The sequence below is a fragment of the Polypterus senegalus genome, chromosome 11 (assembly GCF_016835505.1).
Source record: "Polypterus senegalus isolate Bchr_013 chromosome 11, ASM1683550v1, whole genome shotgun sequence".
NCBI classification, from domain to species: domain Eukaryota; kingdom Metazoa; phylum Chordata; class Cladistia; order Polypteriformes; family Polypteridae; genus Polypterus; species Polypterus senegalus.
The window spans coordinates 115,444,443-115,467,231 of record NC_053164.1 but is presented as its reverse complement, the minus strand read 5'-3'; the positions used below and the strand labels follow the sequence as shown (position 1 = coordinate 115,467,231).

Below are 22,789 nucleotides of genomic sequence, written 5' to 3'. Positions count from 1 at the left end.
AAACATTGGTACAAATTAAAAAGGCTGCTTGAATTTGTCTTCTAAGGCTTTGGAAGAACTTGTAGATGCTGGTTTGGTGAAGGCGATTGGCATTTCCAATTTCAACCACAAACAAATTGAAGCAATCTTAAACAAGCCGGATCTGAAATATAAACCAGCAGTGAATCAGGTATGTTTAACTAAAAATGAGGAATACATAATATTATGCTTTATTCTTGTATTATACATTCCATCCAAATCTTGGTCAAAAATTTCCATATACAATACTATTCCTTCATAACTTCTAATTTGCTTAGTTTCATTAATTTATTCTAGTAAATGTGAAAATACTAACATGCAGGTATTTCTCTGGTTACTGTAGACCCAGAAAATAACAATTATAAGTATTATAAGTAATTACAAATTGAAAAATAAGCTAAGTAAAAATGAACAGCAAGGGAACATATGAAGTGCAACATCCTGTTTTGTGCCTAGAGCACTATTTAAGCAATCTTAAAAATTTTCTGAGTCTTGGCAAAATGCTTTTTGGGTATTTGGCCATGTCGTTGTTAATAACTTATTTATTTGTTCAATTCTTAAGTTTAAAATTTTTCTTTGAGGGTCAGTGGTTGTTATGCCTACTTCACAGATCCTTTGTCCTTGGCTAGAACCTCACACTGGTTATTGGCCATTTGTAATTTGACCATTCTCCCTATGTTTAGATTAGTTTTACTCCCACTTCCCTAAAGATGGCAGTTTTTTTTTTAAATTATCTTAGTGTGAGTGGGACCTGTGATGGGCAGATGTCCTTAATGCTGGTACATGCATGAAGACCAAAACTGCAAAAATAGGTTTGTTTTATTGTGAAAGTTGTTGTCACAAAAGGCACTGTACTAGTCTCCTAAGCTCTTTTTTATTGACGAACAAGAAGAAATGTCCCAAAACTGTACCTTAGCTTATTATTCTAGTGTCACATGCACACCCCACAATACTGATCCCTGGAACCAGTGATATTTTACATGTTTCTCAGACTTCGGTTTACAGTCATTCATCTTGCCTTTCCTTAATCCTAACGCAGTATTCTACTGAGAGGACTAGACAAAAGCATCCTTCTGCATCCCTACAGGAAATGGATTAGTTAGGAGAGAGATCTTTAACCCCTAGGCAACTGCTAATGGCAGTGAACACAAGATTGTTGTAGTGAGATGATTAACAGACTTTATTTACTGTACCTTAACCTATGTACATATATTGCAGGGAAACCAGACTTAACAGCACTAGGAGTTAAATACTGTACGTGAGAACATATAATTCAAATGATTTAAATCAATGTCCACACAGCAAGCTTCATATCAGGTGGTTCACTTTGGCCAGTTACAGAGTGTCTTTTCTTCTTAACCCAATTGAAATACTTCAGTTCTTTGCTAGCTTCTTGTAAACTGCATACCATGGTCTGTGCAGTGCTCATGTAAATTGCATGCCATTGTTTGCATAGTCTTTTCCTTCTTATGTGGAGTGCATTTTATAGGAGGCAAGTTTATCAAATCTTGTCAGTGATCTTGTTCCTTGTATTGTATGGTTCAGTGCGACCACTCTGATCATTACCACGTAGCTAAATATAATGATATGGTGAGTAGAAAATGTCTCAATCACTTACTCATATCTTCTAGCAAGTACACACATGCTGGTTATTCTATGTGAATGTAAAACTTGTACAATCTAATCATCATGGCTATTGAAAATTAGATTATTCTTTAATATTCAGTATGGCTGCTGCCTAAATATTCCAGCTTAAAAGCACTTGCCCAGCCATTTTTAACTCCTGTTAAGTACACAATTAAATGTAATGTAAATCTATACTAATAAAAGGCAAAGCCCTCACTCACTCACTCACTGACTCACTCACTGACTCATCACTAATTCTCCAACTTCCCGTGTAGGTAGAAGGCTGAAATTTGGCAGGCTTATTCCTTACAGCTTACTTACAAAAGTTGGGCAGGTTTCATTTCGAAATTCTACGCATAAGGGTCATAACTGGAAGCTATTTTTCCCCATATAATGTAATGGAGTCTTGAGTTGGAGATGGCCGTGGGGGGCGGAGTTTCGTGTGACATCATCACGCCTCCTACGTAAGTACGTAGAGAACAAGGAAGATTCCAAACAGCGATGAGCACAAAACGCCATTTCACAATTGAGAAGGCAGAAAAACATTATGAAGCAAATGATGCATACAAGCATATTCATAAGTACAGCTACTGCGGAAACAAAGCACGGCGTGAACCGTAAGTTTATATTAAATTAAGTTCATAGACAGGCTGCCACTAGCGTTTGTAATTTAGTGCCTGCCCATATAAGGCCGTCCATCAGCGGCAATCCAATACAAACACTGCCGGTAAATGTTCACGGGTGAAGGACTGCGCTTATGCAGAGGAAGATGAGATGGTCAGGGTGGTGTTTGGCACAAACTCATTGAAACTGCGAGAGAAACTTTTAAGTGCGGGTCTTAGCTGACATTACACGAGATGGCACCAGTACAGCTGGGAACCTTCGATGCAAGAACACCAAGCGGCTCACGTGAACTGACGCAATGTGCAGACAAAAAGCAACAGTTCCAAAGAGTGCTGAACAAAAACCGAATTACACAATTGAGAAGGCAGCAAAAAAATATGAAGCGTCTTATACATACAATCATATTCATAAGTGCAGCTACTGCGGAAACAAAGCACACGGTGGAAAAAGTGAATGTCCTGCTAAAGGAAGACAGCGTAAAAAAAACGTGCATGCAGTTTGTCACGTCTCAGATAAAGAGGAAGACGAGCTGTTTATTGATGCAGTAAGGAACTAATCGATGAATGAAACCTCTTATCTTTACAACGATTGACAAACACGGAATGTAACTTGAACACATCCTACAAATACGAGCCTGATTGAAAGAAATAATGATAATCAAATCCTTGATGACAGCAACATTCAATAACACTCACAAAACAATTACTGTATATTGACAATCATGTTACGTTATTTTTAAAATGTTCCCTTTTCTTTTCATAACTTCTACTTCTCCGCTGCGGTACACGGTATATATATATATAAATGTATATATATACCCGATCTACAATACATACTTTAGCATAGACAAGCCACACGCTGTGGCTAATTGTAGAGTCTTCGCCTCTAACGCCGACATTGAGTTGATTCCCGAGAGGGTGTACTGACTATGTACGCGCGCTACCGATTCATTTTACCTTCGCATCTCCTTGGTTTGGGACGTATGAAAAAATATTAGGTTAACGCAGAATCATGTTACGTTATTTTTAAAATTTTCCCTTTCTTAGCACAAGCACAGCTGAGAAGCTTCGATGCATGTACTCCATAACGCGTTAAAAAATAACGCATTTAATCACACTTTCAATTCCAAGCAAACGGGAACTTTTGTCAATGCATGATTTCCTGGTACATCCATTACACTGATGCACACATCACAGCTACAAAAGTTAGAGTCGGAATAAAGTGTGTTCCTACGACTGATCATTTCGACTACCCGAGCGAAGCCTTGATAAAAGCATGGTTTTGTGCACACTGAAAAGCAAGCAAAATTAGATGCATTACAGAAAGCAGACTTTGTGGCTCTTACTGGGGATCATTGGACTTCCGTGACCGTTAGTAATTCTAAATACATCTAATTACAAAATGTTCAATGATCACACTGTTTTAGCCTAATGTACAAAATAATTTTGGCTAATGTTACTCAGAGTTTAAAGAGTAAGCTGGTCAAATTACCTTTTATGTTTCTGACTTATTTTTTAAGAAGAAAACTGCACTTTATGTTGAAATTTTGGTTATTATTATTTAAAGACAATACTATTCTGAAAATGTACTTAAAGTACTTAAACTACCACTTTATTTTTAAGTCTGCCCAATTTTAACCAGGGATGATATTTTTGTTTCTGTTTTGAATTCAAATGCAGTTTAAAAGCTTTTTTTCAGAAATTAAAACAGCTTCAGTTTACAATATTCATGTCCATGTCTATTATTTGATTCTGTCGCCCACTAAAACCGTTTTAAATTAAAAAAAAAACATTTGCAATTTGGGGCAAATTTACGTGTAATTACATACGATTAATCAAGATTAATTCTTACACAGCCTCTAATTAATTGGATTAATTTTTTAATCGAGTCCCACCCTAATATATATATGTAGATTTGTATATATATGTGTATATACAGTATATATGTAGATATGTATATGTTGTATATACAGTATGTATATATGTGTGTGTGTATATATACAGTATGTGTATATATGTATATGTATATATATGTATGTGTGTATATGTATATATATATAACTGTATATATGTATGTGTATAGATGTGTGTATATATATATATATATATATATATATATATATATATATATATAGCAACACTCATGACAATGACAAAACAATTACATTGTCAATCATGTTACGTTATTATTAAAATGTTTCCTTTTCTTTTTACTTCTCCGCTGCCAATCAGGTATTTTGCTATATATATATATATATATATATATATATATATATATATATATATATATATATATAAATAGATAGATATGACAACAACACTCATATCAATGACAAAACAATTACATTAACAATCATCTTACGTTATTTTTAAAATGTTTGCTTTTCTTTTTCATAACTTCTTTAACACACTACTTCTCCGCTGCGAAGCGCGGGTATTCTGCTAGTCTCTATATATAATCTTCATTTGGATCTTGATCTTTGTTTGTCTGCGAATGAATTAGAAGAAGAAGCACTAGATGGCAGTGGAGAGACAGCTAAAACATAGGCATTGCATTAAGAATCTCCTCCAGGCTTATACTACTGAAGACTGTAGTAGTCCAGTCACACCTCAAAACACAGACATTCAAACTAAACAAATTGTTGTGCTTTAAATTAACTAATCTTTATATATAATCGTCATTTTCATCTTGATCTTTGTTTGTCCGCGAATTCCACGCATGCGTAGACCACCTTCCAGTTTAGTACGTTGCTGTTACTCACGGATGTCAACAATGTGCCGGAATAACGAAAGGGGTGGTGGACAGTGTTACGCTGGTTAGCTCCTGAGGCCTCGTTAGAGAATGAGATTGCCGAAGAAAAAAGTACGTGCCTACGTAACATATGAATGAAAGAAAGACAGTGGGTAAAATGAATGACAATGTAACAGCACGTTCCAGAAATTATTATTGTTACGTTGTAGCCAGCGAGTGCAGCGCGTCTAAGAGTTGTACCGTGACTTGCTCACATGTCAGTGAAGTGATCCCTATTTATGCTTTAAAGAGCCTGGATACCTATGTGTCCCCCTTTTATAACCATTGCTCCGTGTATATTGCCTTACTCTTTAAATTGCCACAAAGCAACCTACGAGATTGGAGAAAGGTTGAGAAGAGATCGTGAGAGGAAACAACAGCATCGTGAAAACAAGACGGACTGCGAATGGACAGAAGCAGAAATGCTCCTACACCACCACATAATTACGATTCGGGCAGTGATTCCAAGTAGACCGTTCCTATTGAATCAATGTCCAAGAGTTTTCTTCTGTAATTTTGTTTCCCTTATTAAAAAATCATAATGCTGTGCGATGAAGGGCCCAGTTCACGACTGGCAGCCGCGTTTAAACACGGAGCCCTTCAAACACACAACTTAAACACGCGCAACGTAGTTGGGCGCACATGGCTAGTGTATTATATTATACTCTCCACATTTCTCTTATTTTTTTCTGATTACTTTAAACATTCAAAGGGGCTAAAATGAAGATGTGGACAAACTTGTATTTTCTTTTGGAATTTGCACAGGGCAAAACCAGAAGACCCTTCCTTAATGCAGGATCCTAAAATGAAGGCCACTGCTTAAATATATATAAAAAAAACTTCAGCACAGGTATATATTCTGATCAAAAAGCCATCATTGTAAAGTCTATGTAGCATGAAGAGCAGCTATTTTCAAGTCCCCATTTATTCTGTGAGGAGAATACATATATATATATGTGACTTCATGTAACTATCTGACACCATTCTTTTTAGTTTCTGAAAAAGCACAACCAAAACATAAATATATCACCACTGTTGTGGAGAAACAGCGGAGTCATTTGTCTTACTTACCTTATTTTACAGATTTTTTATTTGTACCAGAAATTTGTGGTTTAGCCTTAGATTAACATAGATTTTATCTCATGTGCAATGTACACACCCTTATGAGAAATATTTGAGGCACATTCTTTTTTGTATACTTTCCATAAAAACATATTTCTGGTTAAATCCGGAAACTATTCAAATGTTAATATTTTCTTCAATCTTGGACAGCTGCTCTGGAATGATGGCTGAAACAAGGCAGTATCTGAGAAGTAAATATTTATACTTTACAAAAATTAATGCTAACATTACCTATGAGCTCTATGTTCTTGTTTAATTTTATTCACTTAAAAGTTATATCATATCTAAATAATTCTATGTTCTTATATTCCCACCACACAAATTCAATTTTACTAGTTTTATTACCTCATAATGTAAAATTCATTATTTAACCCCTATACAAGATCTAATCCTCCATGACCCTGAATTGGATTAAGTGGGTTTGAAAATATTATGCTTTTACGTCTTTGTTTCTTGGACTTACGGGTTTAAGTAAAGATTTCTGTTGTTCCTAAACACATTTAGATTCTTGCTGGAATAGACTTGTGAATCAGTGCTGCACTACACAGTTAGTCTGTTAGGAAGAATGATAACATGAAGTTGTTTCTAAAAATGTTAAACCTCTTGAATGTCATGATTTACAAATGATTAGTTTCAGAGTGGGATTTGTGTTCAATTTTAATTCACTGTCATTCTCCCCACACCCATGTGAGTTTTCTTTGTGTATTTCCAGTTTATATGTATGATAGTTTAATTGGTGACTCTTGTTAGGCCAAGGTCATAAGATGGACATGTTTTGTTCCTGTCTTGTACCTTTTGTTGGAGCCCTATCATCATGTAATGAAATAGATGAGATCAAAATGTGCATGGATGTATGGATGGCTAGTGAATATAAATTGTCATGGTTGAGTGAATATGGATGTATGTACTTCTCTGTATGTGTCTGTACCCTTTCCTGTTCTCTCTTGCACCAATGGTGTCTGGGTAATTTACCTGTCTCTGCAATGTTGTAATGGAAAATGCATCTTTAGAAAATATAATGGGTGCATGAATATTATTCTTGTTTTGTTCTTTTACAAAATCAAACAACACCATACAAGACATGATATTTGACTGTTGACAGCTCAAATGACAAAACTGGCTAGTTAGACATGCTGTCATGGAAGTAAGTAACAAGGAATACCTACAATGTTAGACCCTACTAAAACATAATATGTAGAAGCAGTAAGATTTTAGTAGTCGTAAATATCTTAATTCACAGAGAACAATGCTATATAACAAATAATTGTTTTTTCATTTACAGTGTTCCGAGTTAATTGACCTTGTTGTTGGTCTAATTAAAGGAATATATATTTCAATGTATTCAGTATGGTATCACAAGTTTTGGTCCTTTATAGGTCCAGCATCCTGGCTGTTCATCAGTGTTGAATTGCACATTCTTCCTGTGGTAGTATCGGTTTAATCTGAGCACTCCCGTGTTATTCCTATATTTCCCAAAGGTGAGGTAACTGGCGACTATGAATTGGTCTCATGATGGATGCAGTTATTGGTATTCGTGGCCTTGTGTTGGAATGACAGGCCGTCCTGGTCTGATTCTAGCTTTTTGCCAAATACTGCCCACATAGGCCCTGGCTGCCACCCTGAACTGGATTAAACAGTTTCTGAGAATACTATGTGTTTTATTTTTCAAGGTTGAGTGTCATCCATATCTGACACAAGAGAAACTGATCAACTACTGCCAGTCAAAGGGGATTTGTGTCACAGCGTACAGCCCTCTGGCTTCACCAGATAGACCATGGTAATAAATCACTTTCTTTTGATGACCTAGCTACTTTTTCCATTGTCACTGTTCCTTTCCTGACCTAACAAAATACCAGCTGGCAGCCAGCAGTCATGATTTTTGATTGCATTTACTAACACAAGTATACTTCTTAAATTTTGCTATATTCTGTTCTATAGAGTATTTCAGGTTTTCAAGATATATCACAGTTTTGACTTTTATACATTGCATGAATGCTTCACTGAATGCATACAATTTTAATTATGCAAACAGTGAAAATTGCACATAATATACATTTCTTTACTCTCTTGCCCAGTCTCACACCTGCTCTGTTGAACTATCTTGCTTGTTTGCAGAAACAGCCGTTAGGGTGAAATTATGGTTAAATTAGGGTAGTAGCTCATTTTATAAAAATACCACTGATATAATAGCAAAACTAACTTAGTAAACGCAGTGTTCCAGTTTTCTTCACTTAACAACTTTTGCTATTATCTTCCTGAACAGAACCTCTTTCTGTAAAACTAAGTGTTGAAATAGTAATATAATTATTTTGTGACTCACATAAAATGAACATTACTTCTTTCATTCTTGTAGTGAAATCTTACCTTTTAGAAACAAGTTCTGAGCTTGTTCATCATACAGCTGCAACTTTTCCTCTGAAATATGTACTCTCCACATCTCTATTATTTTTTTCTGACTTCTTTAAACATTCAAAGAGGCTAAAATGAAAATGTGCACAAACTTGTATTTTCTTTTGAATTTTTGTAGGGCAAAACCAGAAGACCCTTCCTTACTGCAGGATCCTAAAATCAAGGCCATTGCTCAAAAACATAAAAAAAGTTCAGCACAGGTATATATTCTGATCAAAAAGCCATCATTTTAAAGTCTATGTAGCATGAAGAGCAGCTATTTTCAAATCCCCATACATTCTGTGAGGAGAATACATATTTATCTATGTGACTTCATGTAACTATCCTGAGTCCTGAGGGCTGTCCCACTCCAAAGGCATTTGGCTAGTATAGCTAGTGGTGTTATATGGTTTTAATCGAGTCTTTGGCACACTGGAACAGATTTCCCTCTAAGACTCACCCATACCTGGCACCATTCTTTTTAATTTCTGTAAAATCACAACCAAAGCATAAGTATATCACCACTATTGTAGAGAAACAGTTGGGTCATTTGTCTTACTTACCTTATTTTACATATTTTTTATTTGTACCAGAAAATTGTGGTTTGGCCTTAGATGAACATAGATTTTATCTCATGTGTGATATACACAATTTTATGAGAAATACTTGAGGCACATCCTTTTTCGGATATCTTCCATAAATAATACATTTCTGGATAAATCTTCAATCTTGGACATCTGCTTTGGAGTGATGACTGGAACAAGGCAGTCTTTGAGAAGTAAATATTTATAGTTGACAAAAATATCTTTACTGAACCATGCACAAATCATATTCAAAGACACTGAAATTTTCTTTTAGCCTTTGCCTTCTAGTTATTTGAGTTATTTTGGAAGATACTTTTTTTTTAATCTTGACTGTTCTATCGTTTGGGTTACTGTGGCTGGATACAGGTGTATGCTTTATCATTTCCAAGTTATGAATTCCAATGTACCTGACTATATAAATTATCTGAGTGCCTTCATTTTAATACTGTACTCACTATTCTTACTGCTTACCATGCTTACTGTGTGTATTTATACCTTTTCACCAGCAAATGGGTTCTGTCATCTCCTTGGAATACAATTTTTTTATTGTATTTTCATTGACACAGTGGTATCTTTTTATGTAGGTTCTGATTCGCTTCCACATTCAAAGAAATGTTGTTGTCATTCCAAAATCTGTGACTCCTAGTCGCATTGCAGAAAATTTCAAGGTAAGCTCAGTACAGTTTGTTGCCCTGATTTTGTTGACAGGTTGTTTTGATTTAAAATTTTCCATATAAGTTGATAAATATTTTGTATGTCTTTATTTGTAACTTATAACACTAATGTCTATCATCGATAAGAACAGCAGTGGTTTGATGGTTAAGAACCAGTTCATTGTAATTGTACGACAGGGTTAGGAGAAGTGCTTCGAACAAGTTTGACAAGTGTTTCTCTTCAGGATTATCTCAGTCAGTCCCCACAGGAAAGCCAGTCTACCAACCTGGCAAGCTTTATCTTAACAAATTGTTTTGTAGGCAGGTGTGAAGGTATACTGTGCTCCATTGGTCTGAAGTATAGCTGTTTGGAATTGGCTTGTATCAGAAACCTTTAAGTACCATGACGCCCTATTAGCTGTAGGGGTTGGACAGAAAATCTAAAAATTTGCATCCTTTACCCATCTCTCTCTCTTACCAAACTGATGAAAGACTATCTCACACACCATGAACTGAAAAGGAAAACACAATGACGAGCACAGCTTAGTAGCCTTATTGAGACAGGCAGGCCTCTTCTGAAGAAAGCTGAAACCAAAAATGAGGACTTAACTAGAGACATCTTAAATCACTAACAAGTCTGTTTGCCGCCTGTAACTGCACATCAGCATTTATCAGGTTGTATGGTTGCCAATATTCAAATGTACTTTGAATATAATTATTATTTATGAATATTATCAATAACACATTATTTAAAGTGTAATATAACTCCTGTTACTACACCTAATTGCCTGAGGTTATAAAAGTAGAAGGGAAGGTGGGAAGGAGTTATATACTACAATACCATATAAACGTTTATTAGTCTGTGAGATTTGAGACATTCTGACGAAAGCTACACAATAATACAAAAAGGGAAAGTAGAGTATTACTGTATATTACTCTACCAAGATAAAACACGGGTTTTTAAATTAAAAAGTAGCATGTAACAATACAACATTAAATCATATTTGAACAATTAGTGTATAACTATTCATCCCTTCATCCATTTTCTCAACCATCTTATATAATTTCCCATAATGAGAATAAAGTAAATAATTTTAAATAAGTAGTCAATACACTTTCAAGAAAGAATTAAAAAGTTGTTTTTATTTTACTGTTTAATTAGCCTGTATCATTCACCTGGCATGAAAATTAAATGGGTGGGAGATAATGATTTAAACACAAGAGAGAGTCAATATTGCTTGAACCTTGGCCTTATACAGTAGCCAAGCCATCCCATAGTTTAATTAAAATAACTTTCACTTTATTTGAACACAGTCCCAAGACTTTGTCTTTCATAAAAATCTAAGTCTATTATCAGTCGTTTAGAGGCCATTCAATAGAAACTTTATACCTTGTGCAGGCCAGAGTTCCTCCTCTTGCCATTTCACACAATTGGTCTATTTTTTCCTGGTTCACCTTTGCATCTCTTTGTCCTGGATCATATGACCAGATTAAGCTGGCTTTACCATCTCTACGGATGCCCTCTGGTTCTTAGAGGCGTCAAGAATTCTCAACACCAACTCCAATATCACAAGTACGCAGAGCAAGCCATGACATTATTACGAGCGATTCAGTTGAACTACAACTAGCTGGAGCATTCACAAACAAGCACTGTGCTTAGTGTATTGTTGCAACAAATTATCAATGTTGTTGAAAATAATTGATGATAAAAAATAGTTTTCTTTAAATTTTGTTATCAATTATTTTGCTTGTTACATATTTGTTCATCACTTTATTGACCAAGAGTAACATTAATCACTTTCTAAGATATTGAGTCATTTCAACTTAATATCTGGTAAGAAATCCATATCTTACAAAATCCTTAAAAATGAGCTCACATAGCTCAGGAGCGAAATGATAATGTGGCAGTACCTAAAAAGAAAACACATTGGAGTAATGGTTATAGCTCTGTCACTTGTACTTGGGGTATAGCGCTCTTAATGTTGCTGTCTTCTGTTTCTTTTAGCAGCTTAAAATCCTTAACAGGCAGTGCAAAATCTGAGTTAACAACGTAAACTTCTTCAGAATATTTCTTTTGATGGTAGCGTCACTTAGTATGTGATACTGTACTGCAAGGAAAAAGGAGTCTATTAAATGAGCAAGACTCAGTTCATCTTGTAATCTTTGTTACCAAACAGAGGATGAAGTCACAGAGTCACCCTAAGCACACTTTGTTATTGCTTTCAGATTTCTGCCCCTTAATGTCAACTTTTGCTGACAATAACCTTTAAAGTCATAACCTAGACTTTAAAGTTAGTAACAAGATGCACTTTTTTGGCAAATGTTATTTTGCAGCATGCATGTTCTATTGTTATGAAGAACAGCATTGTGCAAGGATTAAAACTTTTAATTATGTAATTCAATATTTGCATTTTTGCACAACATTTTATTTTTTTAAATCCCACAATTAATTATTGAATCAAAGCAGTAGGTGACCAACTCATTCATTGACAAAATAGTTCTTAGTGGCAGTCCTACCATAGTTTGTTTGTTTTGACAGGTTGATGTTTGAAAAATGTTTAAAATTGGATAGACTTTTCATTACTCATGGTGATCAGTATCTTGTTGCTTTCATTGTAAAATAAAGTAAGTAATAGTATACAGACACATTAACAAAGGTCCAGAAATTGTTTGTTATATTAAAACCAAACTGAACACTCATCATATGTCAGTGGTCACTAGGATTGGGCCAATATTGACATTTTTAAATGTTGATAATTGTAAGAGGAAAGATCTATAATATTGAGTTAAGAAGGATCTTACCATCACAGTATTAAGACATTAAAAATACATTTTGCACTATTTTTAGGTCTCATTTACAAAAATTACTATAGTATACAGTGTATGTAATATGTATATATGATATTATAACAGCATACTTTTGAAAAGGATTGCGGTATTTCATACTTACCACATGGAGGGCATGCTAAATAAACATCTTCCATCATGTGGTTTGGTTGCACAGCCATAAGGAAAAAACCCTTTATGTTTTAACAGTTTGCACAGTATGTCACATACTCTAAAAATATTCAAAACACAAAAGATACTTTTTTTATTTTAAAATCAGGCTAAATGACCACGGAGCATTTTAGAGTGACAGTTTGTCATAGAGAGAGAGGGAGAAAAACAAAAATAAACAAATGCGCATTGTGGAGGATGCAGGAATGACAGTTCAGGCCAGAGTAAAGATTATTTTGGGGTTCATCCCTTTTATGTGTCCAAAGACAAGAAAGAAAAGGGCAGAAATAGTGCTAGTAGATACAGGCCCTTCAGTGGGGAATCGAAACTAACGCAAGGATGAGGTTTTGTCATTCTCAGCGGAGTTCTGTTCTGGTCAAAAGTGACACCACCTTCGACAATGCCAGGGTTTTTATGACAGAGGAACTGAAAGGAGTGGGGCTAAATGCCTTCACCAGGTGGTTTCTTGGCACTGTGGGGAAAGAAGAAGAAAACAATGATAGCGTGGCATGGTGGGTTAGTATATTCCCAAGCTGAGCTTGTGAGGAGGTCCTCCTAAGCACATGCGTGACAGCATATAAATATCCTAACAGAGACAGTAATTTAATAAAATAGCCTAACAAAAAGCAATACATTTTAGAGATACTTTCTGTAACTGGTTTAATAAAACAAGTAAATGCTGAATTAGACAAATCCACATTGTGGTTAAACTGGAACAGGTACATCTGTAGTTAATGTGTGAAACTCTTCATTTCCCTTAAATTTACATTTCGTTAGCTGTTTTATCGAAATATTCTCAACCAAGCACTTTGAACTGGGCGTTCAATGCATGAATCACATCTTTGAATGAGCCTTTTTCAATTTTGTGATACAGGAGTATACCTTTGGTCAAAAACAGATAGCGGCATCTGTGTAAGCCTTCCATCTGATACCATTTTCATTTCTATTTTGTCACTTTTGCAAATGAAAACTGTATGTCTGACAGACCCTGCAAGGCAGAAGGTTTCCATCTACTTGAAGACTTTGCACTAATAGTCAGCTGAGCTGTGCAGGATGTATAGTCCTCAGATTTGCTAGATTTTGCTTTATTGAGTATTGTCTCAATACTTCTTTTTTGCCCAGCTGACAAATGTCAGTACTAGGATCAGCAGCCTAACTATTTTTATGTCCTGCTGTGTAAAAGATTATTAATTGCATTCTTTTGCTTTTCACCGGTGTCATCACATAAATCCCTTTCCTTGCGCACATATTTCACAGCATCCCTTTCATATTCAGAATAAAATCTGTTGTTTCTAATCTGCTTAAAGTTAATTTAAGGAACACTTTCTAATTTAAAAAAATATATAATACCTAAATTTCCATATAGAACAGAACTGTCAATATAAAAACAAAATATCTAATCATATTTTGATATCAAGTATATCGATCCAAGCCTACTGTAGTCGTCACAGATCTTATAGGCACAGGGGTTTCCAAAGTTCAGTCCTAGCCACCTCCTGAGGCTGCAGATTTTTGCCTTCTTTAAATTGAACTCCTCCATTAATTTAGCAAGATGTGATTTTCTTATTTCTGTGTTTTCTTTTGCTACTGCAGAGGTTACAAACTGACAATTTTAAACGATTACTGGATTAAGCAGCATTTACATATGCTAGACAAGGATGAATTCATTATTTGTATCTTTCTGTTTAATATTTTGTTATTTTTCAGTATTCATGTTGTTTAAGCCATTATTTTATAATACGTATACAAGCGGATAAACCTAAAGTAGCTGCTGCCCTCTTAGCATTTAGTGTTGTTTGCATCTGTGTCCTTTCCACTTATCATTAATTGTCAGTATTCAGATCTATTTAAGAGATCTAACTCCACAGATAAAAACTGAATAATAAGAAAAGCTAAGCATGTAAAGCAATGGCTAAATATATATGTATGTATATATATATACAGTATATATATATATATATATATATATATATATATATATATATATATATATATATATATATAGTAAGATATGGCCGGCCATGTACAGGGGCCAATACCTCCAGGCCGCCAGATGGAGCCCTCCTTGCAGCGTAGAGGTGCTGCGAATGCCAGCAGGGAATTATGGACAGTGGTCTTTTAATGCATAGCCCTGCTGGATACAAAGGGGGCCACCAGGAGTCGCTGCAGGGATGCCCAGGGACTATTTTCCCTACACTCCGGAAGTACATCCCACTCACATGGACAGAAGAAATGACGTGCTTCCGGGATGAAGAAAAGAGAAGTTTTACCTGACCCAGAAGTGATAGAAAGTCACATGGACTGAGGGACAAACACTTCCGGGTCAAGGAGTATAAAGGACTGTGGGAGATCCCAGACAGACGAGCTGAGTTGGGGGGCAGGGTGGCTAAGCGTCTGGGTGTTGAGGATTGTTTATTTGATTATTTTGATTATTGATTTGTTTACTGAATATTTGGGAGTGGAGGGTGCTTTGTGCACATTATTATTATAATAAATAATAACTGGACTTTTTATCTGGTGTCTGACGAGTGGTCTGAGGGTACAAGGGTGCGAGAAAACCCTAAACTGTCACTATATATACTGTGTATATATATATATATATATATATATATATATTCACACTGCTGCTCTTTTGGGTCACATCTTTTCTTCATTAAAGTCTGGGTAGTGTGCATCTTTGCCACTTGTAGCCATTAATGTAAAAGGAAAAAACATGTCTGAATAAAGGTCATACAGGCATCTTTGGAGATATAAAATTGTGTCTTTTCTTAGAAAAAAATAACAATATTGTTATTTTACTTTATTAAATTAAGCTTACATTGCTAGTTATACAATCACAGTTTGGTAAATTCAGCTTAATAATATTATATATGAATACAGACTACTATTATACCACACCATTAATATATATATATACTAACTGTGTAAGCCTGTGCTGTAAAAAGCCTGGGGTCCTAAAAACTATTGAAATGGTCAGAAAAAACATTGAAATGTAGAGATGTCAGGTAATTGAAAGGAACTACTCTGGGCATCTCTCTCCTAGGAGGATTCATTTTGCCAACATTCTCACATCGCTTGTTCATTAGCAGCGGGAGGAAAAGTAGCAGGAACACCATTTTGCCAATGTTAGCGGCAAATCGACTTTGTCTTTCTTTAGAGGTTTCCTTTGGCTGACGTGTTGTCCTTGCTTGTGTTACAGTGGCTAAGCAAGTTTTCTGTTTCCTCGGAGGTGGAGCCCTTAGCCTGACTCCACCTCTCACTTCCGGGCCGGACAGACACACACACTTCCACGTGTAGGTGTTTATATATAAGATTAGCTGAAATTTACAAACAGCTTAAAATCTGAAAAGTGTGCTTAACAAATAGTCTATAAAACAATAAAATTTTAATCCTTGTGATTGCTGTCTAATAGTAATTCTCAATGTGGATATGACTTATGGCCTGTATAGTTTTAACATAAAGTCAGCCTTCTATGCTTTAAAGTAAAACTGAATTTATGAAAAAGATGAAAAAAAGCTCAGCTAAACAGATTGAGCTGCACAAGTTTACTAGGGAGTTGTGCAGTAAAAGTATTTTTCTGTCATGCTAAAGCTCGGTTTTTGTAATGATTTTGATTGGCTGAAAACTAAATTGATACTGTACATTTAGTTATATTAGCAAATTAAAGATTTTGCAAATGAAAATGTGAGAATAATGTATGTGGAAAGTGAAAATCATAGAGTAAACACATTGATTTATTACAACAGGTTTTTGATTTTGAACTAAGCAAGGAGGAAATGAATGTTATCTTGAGCTTCAACAGGAACTGGAGAGCCCTGTCAATGGAATGGTGAGTCTGCCAAATTAAATTCAGAACATATTATAAAGGAGAAAAGCGAGCTCCACAGAGGAATGTTGGTTTTGGGTACCACTGAAGCCTACAATGTTAAACACTTTGTTTATTATTTTACTAATTTTTTTAAAATATTGTATAGTTGTAGTTGTATTTTTTTAAATACTGTAATAGGAACCAAGTGTTAACATACCATTCTTAGTGCATATTTTTGTTGCTGTTCATGCAGACTATAACATTGCTGAACCAACATTATGTAAATACCACAAATATAACAAGAGGTTGTACAGAATCAAAGCCTTCCTTACAGTTTTATGTTCTGATTTTCAGGGCCGTGAAGCACAAAGATTACCCTTTTCATGAAGAATACTAAGGAAGCTGTGATTTACCTGAAGGAGAAACAATAAGCTCATGCTTTGTGGTTTACAGACAAGCGTTCCTTTCTTTATTTGCTTTACCCTAATAAATACTTACAGTATGTTTATTAAAAAAAAGATTCATATATCTTACACATATCTATTTTTTTTAAAAAGATGCATTATAGAATTAGTGGTGTATTAGGATGTATTGTAGTATCGTCAAAACAGAAATTTGCTTGGTTTAAAACCTTTGTCATATCTTTTAGTACTTTTATCTTTAGTAACCTGAAAGTTGAAAACTGCTTCTGATGTTTGTAATTATTATTGATACAGGTGTAAAGTGCAAATAAATTTTAGGATGTAATCATTCTTTTTTGTTTCAACTTGCAGATCATATATACAATCAATGGCATTTTGTATTCCAAAATAAAAACTCTTCCATCTAGCTTGTTTACATCTGTTTTGTATTCTCTGCTACTTCGAATAAACATTCAATAATCAAGTTGCATTGACTCATTTTTTTTTACTTAATATTTGACTGAACATCAACAGTGCTTAAGAATGACATGTCATCCTGATGACTACAAAATTGTCACATAAGTTCCTCAAGCAATTTATTACAGAACTGATTTTAAACAAGTGAGAAAATACCAGCATGGCATAACAACATTCATATGCATTTGGAGACTTAGTTAGCTCAGCTGATTTGGACCCCTTACTACTTGAGTCCATTCAGAATCATCCCGGCTCAATTTGCTAGGAGTTCCCTTATTATATGCGGTACCAGTGTCACTTACCTGTACTGCCCCGTCTGCTTTAAGAACACAGATCACAAGCTGTCACTGATACTGGTCTACCTTCTCCAGTGGCGCCCTGGCTGTCTCCTGCAGTTCGTTGATCACCATCTTGATTTTCCCTGCTATCTGCACTAAAGCTTGGATGAGTCATAAAACTCTCTTGAGCTCCTGAAATATAAACTATTTATTTTGGCCAGTGACAAGGACAGGCTTCCATGAGCCTCACATGCGCATGCGTCATCTGGTGTCTCTCAGGAGTGGGGTGGAAGTTCACCATCCTTGCCTGTGCTACTTTAGCGACAGGATCCTGGCACACACCCTCTACCCTCTTACCTGCTTCACGGAAGGTTTCTTGGCCCTGCACTGCCCGCTCCACTGCCGGGTTAATCCCATTAGGATAAGGCTCCAGGTTCTCATCCACCAGCTGCGGTTCTTCCGCGAACAGCGGGTCCTTGTCCTCCCTGGACCTCATTCTGTTGTCATCCCCGGAATTGGTTGTTCTTCGGCCAGCAATACATGTCCGGGCGGTCTCCTTCTGCAAAGTAGGCACATGAACAGCACTACAACACTCCCAGGGCAATCTCTCCCTAGGTCCGGTACCTACCTCCTGGATCCCATTTCCCAGAGAACGCTTCCCTTGGCGTGGCTGCTTCTTCAGGATAACCAATCCCTTGGCCGATGACAGTCTTTTTCTGATTGCCCGCTATTTTCAGGTTGCGCCTGACCTTCTTCTTTCCCATTGGAGTGTGCCTTGTTCTGCTGCCTACTGTGTCAGGTTACCACAAAATATTTTTATAACAGGTCCCCTGCCAGTTCATAGCCAGGAGGTCCAATCTGGGATGCCATTGTGGTAAACTACCTCAACACAGACAGACAAGGAGACTCAAAAGACCCAAAAGCACACTTTTATTTTCTGCCTTCTACAGCACAGAATGCACAATACCCAGCAATCACTACTCAGTCCTTTTCCTTCTTTCTTTGTTTTTCTCTCTCTTTCTTCGATATCTCTCTTCTGCTGCCTCTACTCCTCTCTTCTCAAACTCTGTCCTCTGACTCCGGCTCCCAGAATGGAGTGAGGCGGCCCCCTTTATGTGCTCTAGGTGCTCTTTGATGCTCTTTCTGCAGCACTTCCTGGTGTGGCAGAAGTGCTGCATGGGCTCCCAGAAGCTCTCTAGATGCGCCCGGATTCTCTTCCTGCAGCACTTCCTGGTGAGATGGAAGTGCTGTAGTCTATGGCTCCAGAATTGTCTGGCGGTGGCCATAGGCCCCAAGAGGTTTGAGTTTCCAAGCTCCAATCCTATTGCCCCATTAGAAATCAGGGGGGCTGCCCTCTCATGTCCCGGGGGAGGTATTGCCGCTCTCCTGGTCCTTCCTCCGGGCAAGAGCCCCAGCTGTCTGCCACAATATATATATATGATATGTAGTAGAAGACAAAAAGAATTCCAACAGTATCCAGAAAGTATTTTTTTTATATTGTGAACTAGGGAGCAGCATCCACTTGCATAGCTAATATTTTCATTTTAATCCTGTAAAATATTAAAAACCACATTTGCTAAATTTCAGCTAATAGCAGAACACTCTTCTGTTTACATTCAAACTACCCATAAGCCATCAGAAACTTTTTTTTACTGTACCAGCTTCTATCGGTTGTTGTTATTGCATTATTTCTTTAATTACGCTCATATGCTGGGAGGGGCTGAGAAAGTTTTGACTTGAGAACCCCCAGAGGTTTTTTTATCTCTAGCATTCTTGATAGCTGCAAGTTTGTCTATCTTCCTGGCCATTTGACTATGCAATATGTTTTTTAAAAAGGACAAGGAGCTACCCATTTGCTTCTTATTCTGCTTTTGAAAATTTCAGACCCATCTCTAACCAGCCCTTCTTAAGTAAAATTCTAGAGAAGGCGGTCATTATGCAATTAAATGACCACCTCAATAAACATGCTATTCTTGATAAATTTCAGTCAGGTTTCAGAACAAATCACAGCACAGAAACTGCACTCGTTAAAGTAGTAAATAACTTGCGGGTAAATGCAGACAGAGGCCATTTATCTGTTCTCATCCTCTTAGATCTGAGTGCCGCATTTGACACCATTGATCACAATATTCTTAGAAATCGCCTTAGTCAATGGGTGGGCCTCTCTGGCAGTGTCTTAAATTGGTTTGAATCCTACCTGACAGGGAGAAAATTCTTTGTGAGTTGTGGTAATCACATCTCAAAGACACATGATATTCTATATGGTGTTCCACAAGGCTCTATCCTGGGTCCGCTGCTCTTCTCAATCTACATGCTTCCTTAGGTTAGATTATCTCAGGTTACAACGTGAGCTACCACAGCTATGCTGTTGACACACAGCTGTACTTATCAATAGCACTCGATGACTCCGACTCTCTCGATTCACTAACACAATGTCTTACTGGTATTTCTGAATGGATGAATAGTAATTTTCTCAAACTAAATAGAGAGAAAACTGAAATTTTAGTAATTGCCAATAATGGATACAATGAGGTTATCAGAAATAAACTTGATGCATCAGGATTAAAAGTTAAGACGGAAGTAAAAAAACTGTTAACTGTTGACCGTAATCTGAATTTTAAATCGCATATTCATCAGACCACTAGGACAGCATTTTTTCACTTAAGAAACATAGCAAAAGTTAGACCTCTTATATCATTGAAAGATGCTGAGAAATTAATTCACACTTTTGTTTTCAGTAGACTAGATTACTGTAACGCACTCCTATCAGGACTACCCAAAAAAGACATAAATCACTTGCAACGAGTGCAGAATGCAGCTGCTAGAATCCTAACTAGGAAAAGAAAATCCGAACATATTTCTCCAGTTTTGATGTCACTACACTGGTTACCTGTGTCATTCAGGATTGACTTTAAAATTCTGTTTATGGTTTATAAAGCCTTAAATAATCTCGCCCCGTCTTATATATCAGAATGTCTGACACCCTATATTCCAAATCATTACCTCAGATCCTCAAATGAGTGTCTCCTTAGAATTCCAAGAGCAAAACTTAAAAGAAGTGGTGAGGTGGCCTTCTGCTGTTATGCACCTAAAATCTGGAATAGCCTGCCAATAGGAATTTGCCAGGCTAATACAGTGGAGCACTTTAAAACACTGCTGAAAACACATTACTTTAACATGGCCTTCTCATAACTTCACTTTAACTTAATCCTGATACTCTGTATGTTCAATTCATCAAAATAACTATTCACAGTGGCTCCAAAATCCATACTGACCCCTACTCTATCTTCTGTTTCTTTTTCCGGTTTCTTTGTGGTGGCGGCCTGCGCCACCATCACCTACTCAAAGCATCATGATGCTCCAACATTGATGGACTGAAAGCCAGAAGTCAACGTGACCATCATCATCAAGTCCTTCCGTGAGAACCCTAAATCCAAAGAGGACTGTTTCATTTATGTTAGGTAGAATGCCCAGAGGGGACTGGGCGGTCTCTTGGTCTGAAATCCCTGCAGATTTTATTTTTTTTCTCCAGCCGTCTGGAGTTTTTTTTTTTTTCTGTTCACCCTGGCCATGTTAATTAATGTTGACTTATTTTTATTTTTTATTGTGTCTTCTATTTTTCTATTCTTCATTTTGTAAAGCACTTTGAGCTACATTTTTTTGTATGAAAATGTGCTATATAAATAAATGTTTTTGTTGTTGTTTTTTATAATGCCATCAATTTCCTTTGTATTTTTTCTAGGGAAATTTGAGCTACACTTGTAGGAAAGTGTGATATTCAAATATTGTTTCTGAACAAATTTTAAGGGACTGTTTAGGAAAAATGTCCAAAATTGCAACCATATATTACTGGTGGCATCCTAAAACAAAACAACAGATGCACAGTAAAGAGGGTGCCTAAAAATGTCTTATGGACATTGCACACCAAAACACCCTGATTATTGCACCTATCCTCATCTCTTAACTTCTCTTTACCTTTTCTCTCTGCACTATCTCTCAGGCAGAAATAGTTGAATCAGGAAAGGAGGTACACCACAGCAGACAGTGAGACACCTTGACCATTGAAGATGCAACATCTCAACTCAGATATTATCTGCTTGGATGGGAGTTCAGCACTGTCACAAATAATGTGCACCTACACTGGATGGCCGCGCAAAAAGATTCCCTATTCCCGTGTGATGGGATGGTTTACAGAACTCCAGCAATGCAAATTTAAGGTACTACATTGCATAGGGACTCTACTTGTGAAAGCACATGAGTTTTCCTTTGTCGCAGTTGATAACACTGACTCCCCTAGATGATTTGGGAGGGACCATGTTACGTATGTGGGCTTTATGAAGGTTTAAGAGGGCCTTATTCTGACACCATTCTGATTTGGAATTGCTTTTCTTCCACAGGAACCTGACTCCAATTTGTCATTACAGAGTCCACCACATTGTACTAGATGTGCGGACAATGTGACACCATCTTTCAAACAGCTAAAGTAGACCTTGCAGCATGACAACCAACCAAATCAGTCAATAAAATACACAAGAGAATGGCTGGAAAAGAAGAAATTAGGAATTCCGGAACAGCCAAGTCAAACCCCAGATCTTAGGCTATTCATAGACAATTACAAAAAAGGCCTACAAGATGTTATTTCTGCCAAAGGGGACAATACCAGCTATTGAAGCCATGGATGTAGTTTTGTTTCCAGAGCATTTCCAATAGCATTTCTGATATTTTAATGTTTATTGAATAAACAACTGCAAAGAATATTTTTTATTGTTATTTGTTAAGTTACAACCCTTTTATGTATCGACTAGCCGTGATACCCGTCTAACAGGGCTCAAATCTAAGTACTCAACACTGACCTCAGCCACCATGCAATGCAATTTGGTATGAGATTTGTAAAAGCAGTGTTAATGTTTGTGATGTCCCGTCTAATGGAATGACAGAGACATGGCAACCAGATGGACACATAGATATTTATAAACATTTATTCTTTTATTAAGTTGAATATTGCTGAAATTAATTATCAATA

At 36.4% G+C, this 22,789-nt stretch overlaps 1 protein-coding gene and 1 long non-coding RNA gene across 2 annotated transcripts in view; both read left to right on the top strand.

The window, feature by feature from the left end:
• LOC120539463 (aldo-keto reductase family 1 member B1-like) overlaps nucleotides 1-17,499 on the top strand; it is a 29,264-nt gene extending 11,765 nt beyond the window's left edge. Inside the window, exons 5-10 of the mRNA XM_039769537.1 lie at nucleotides 47-169; nucleotides 7,851-7,957; nucleotides 8,708-8,789; nucleotides 9,737-9,820; nucleotides 16,549-16,631; nucleotides 16,965-17,499. Coding sequence (XP_039625471.1) covers nucleotides 47-169; nucleotides 7,851-7,957; nucleotides 8,708-8,789; nucleotides 9,737-9,820; nucleotides 16,549-16,631; nucleotides 16,965-17,007 — 522 coding nt within the window. The 3' untranslated portion in view covers nucleotides 17,008-17,499. The remainder of the gene's footprint in view (nucleotides 1-46; nucleotides 170-7,850; nucleotides 7,958-8,707; nucleotides 8,790-9,736; nucleotides 9,821-16,548; nucleotides 16,632-16,964) is intronic.
• A 3,973-nt stretch (nucleotides 17,500-21,472) lies between these two features.
• On the top strand, nucleotides 21,473-22,523 carry LOC120539803. The gene is made up of 2 exons (XR_005635685.1): nucleotides 21,473-21,983; nucleotides 22,164-22,523. It is a non-coding gene; the product is annotated as an uncharacterized LOC120539803 (long non-coding RNA).
• Nucleotides 22,524-22,789: the final 266 nt, after the last annotated feature.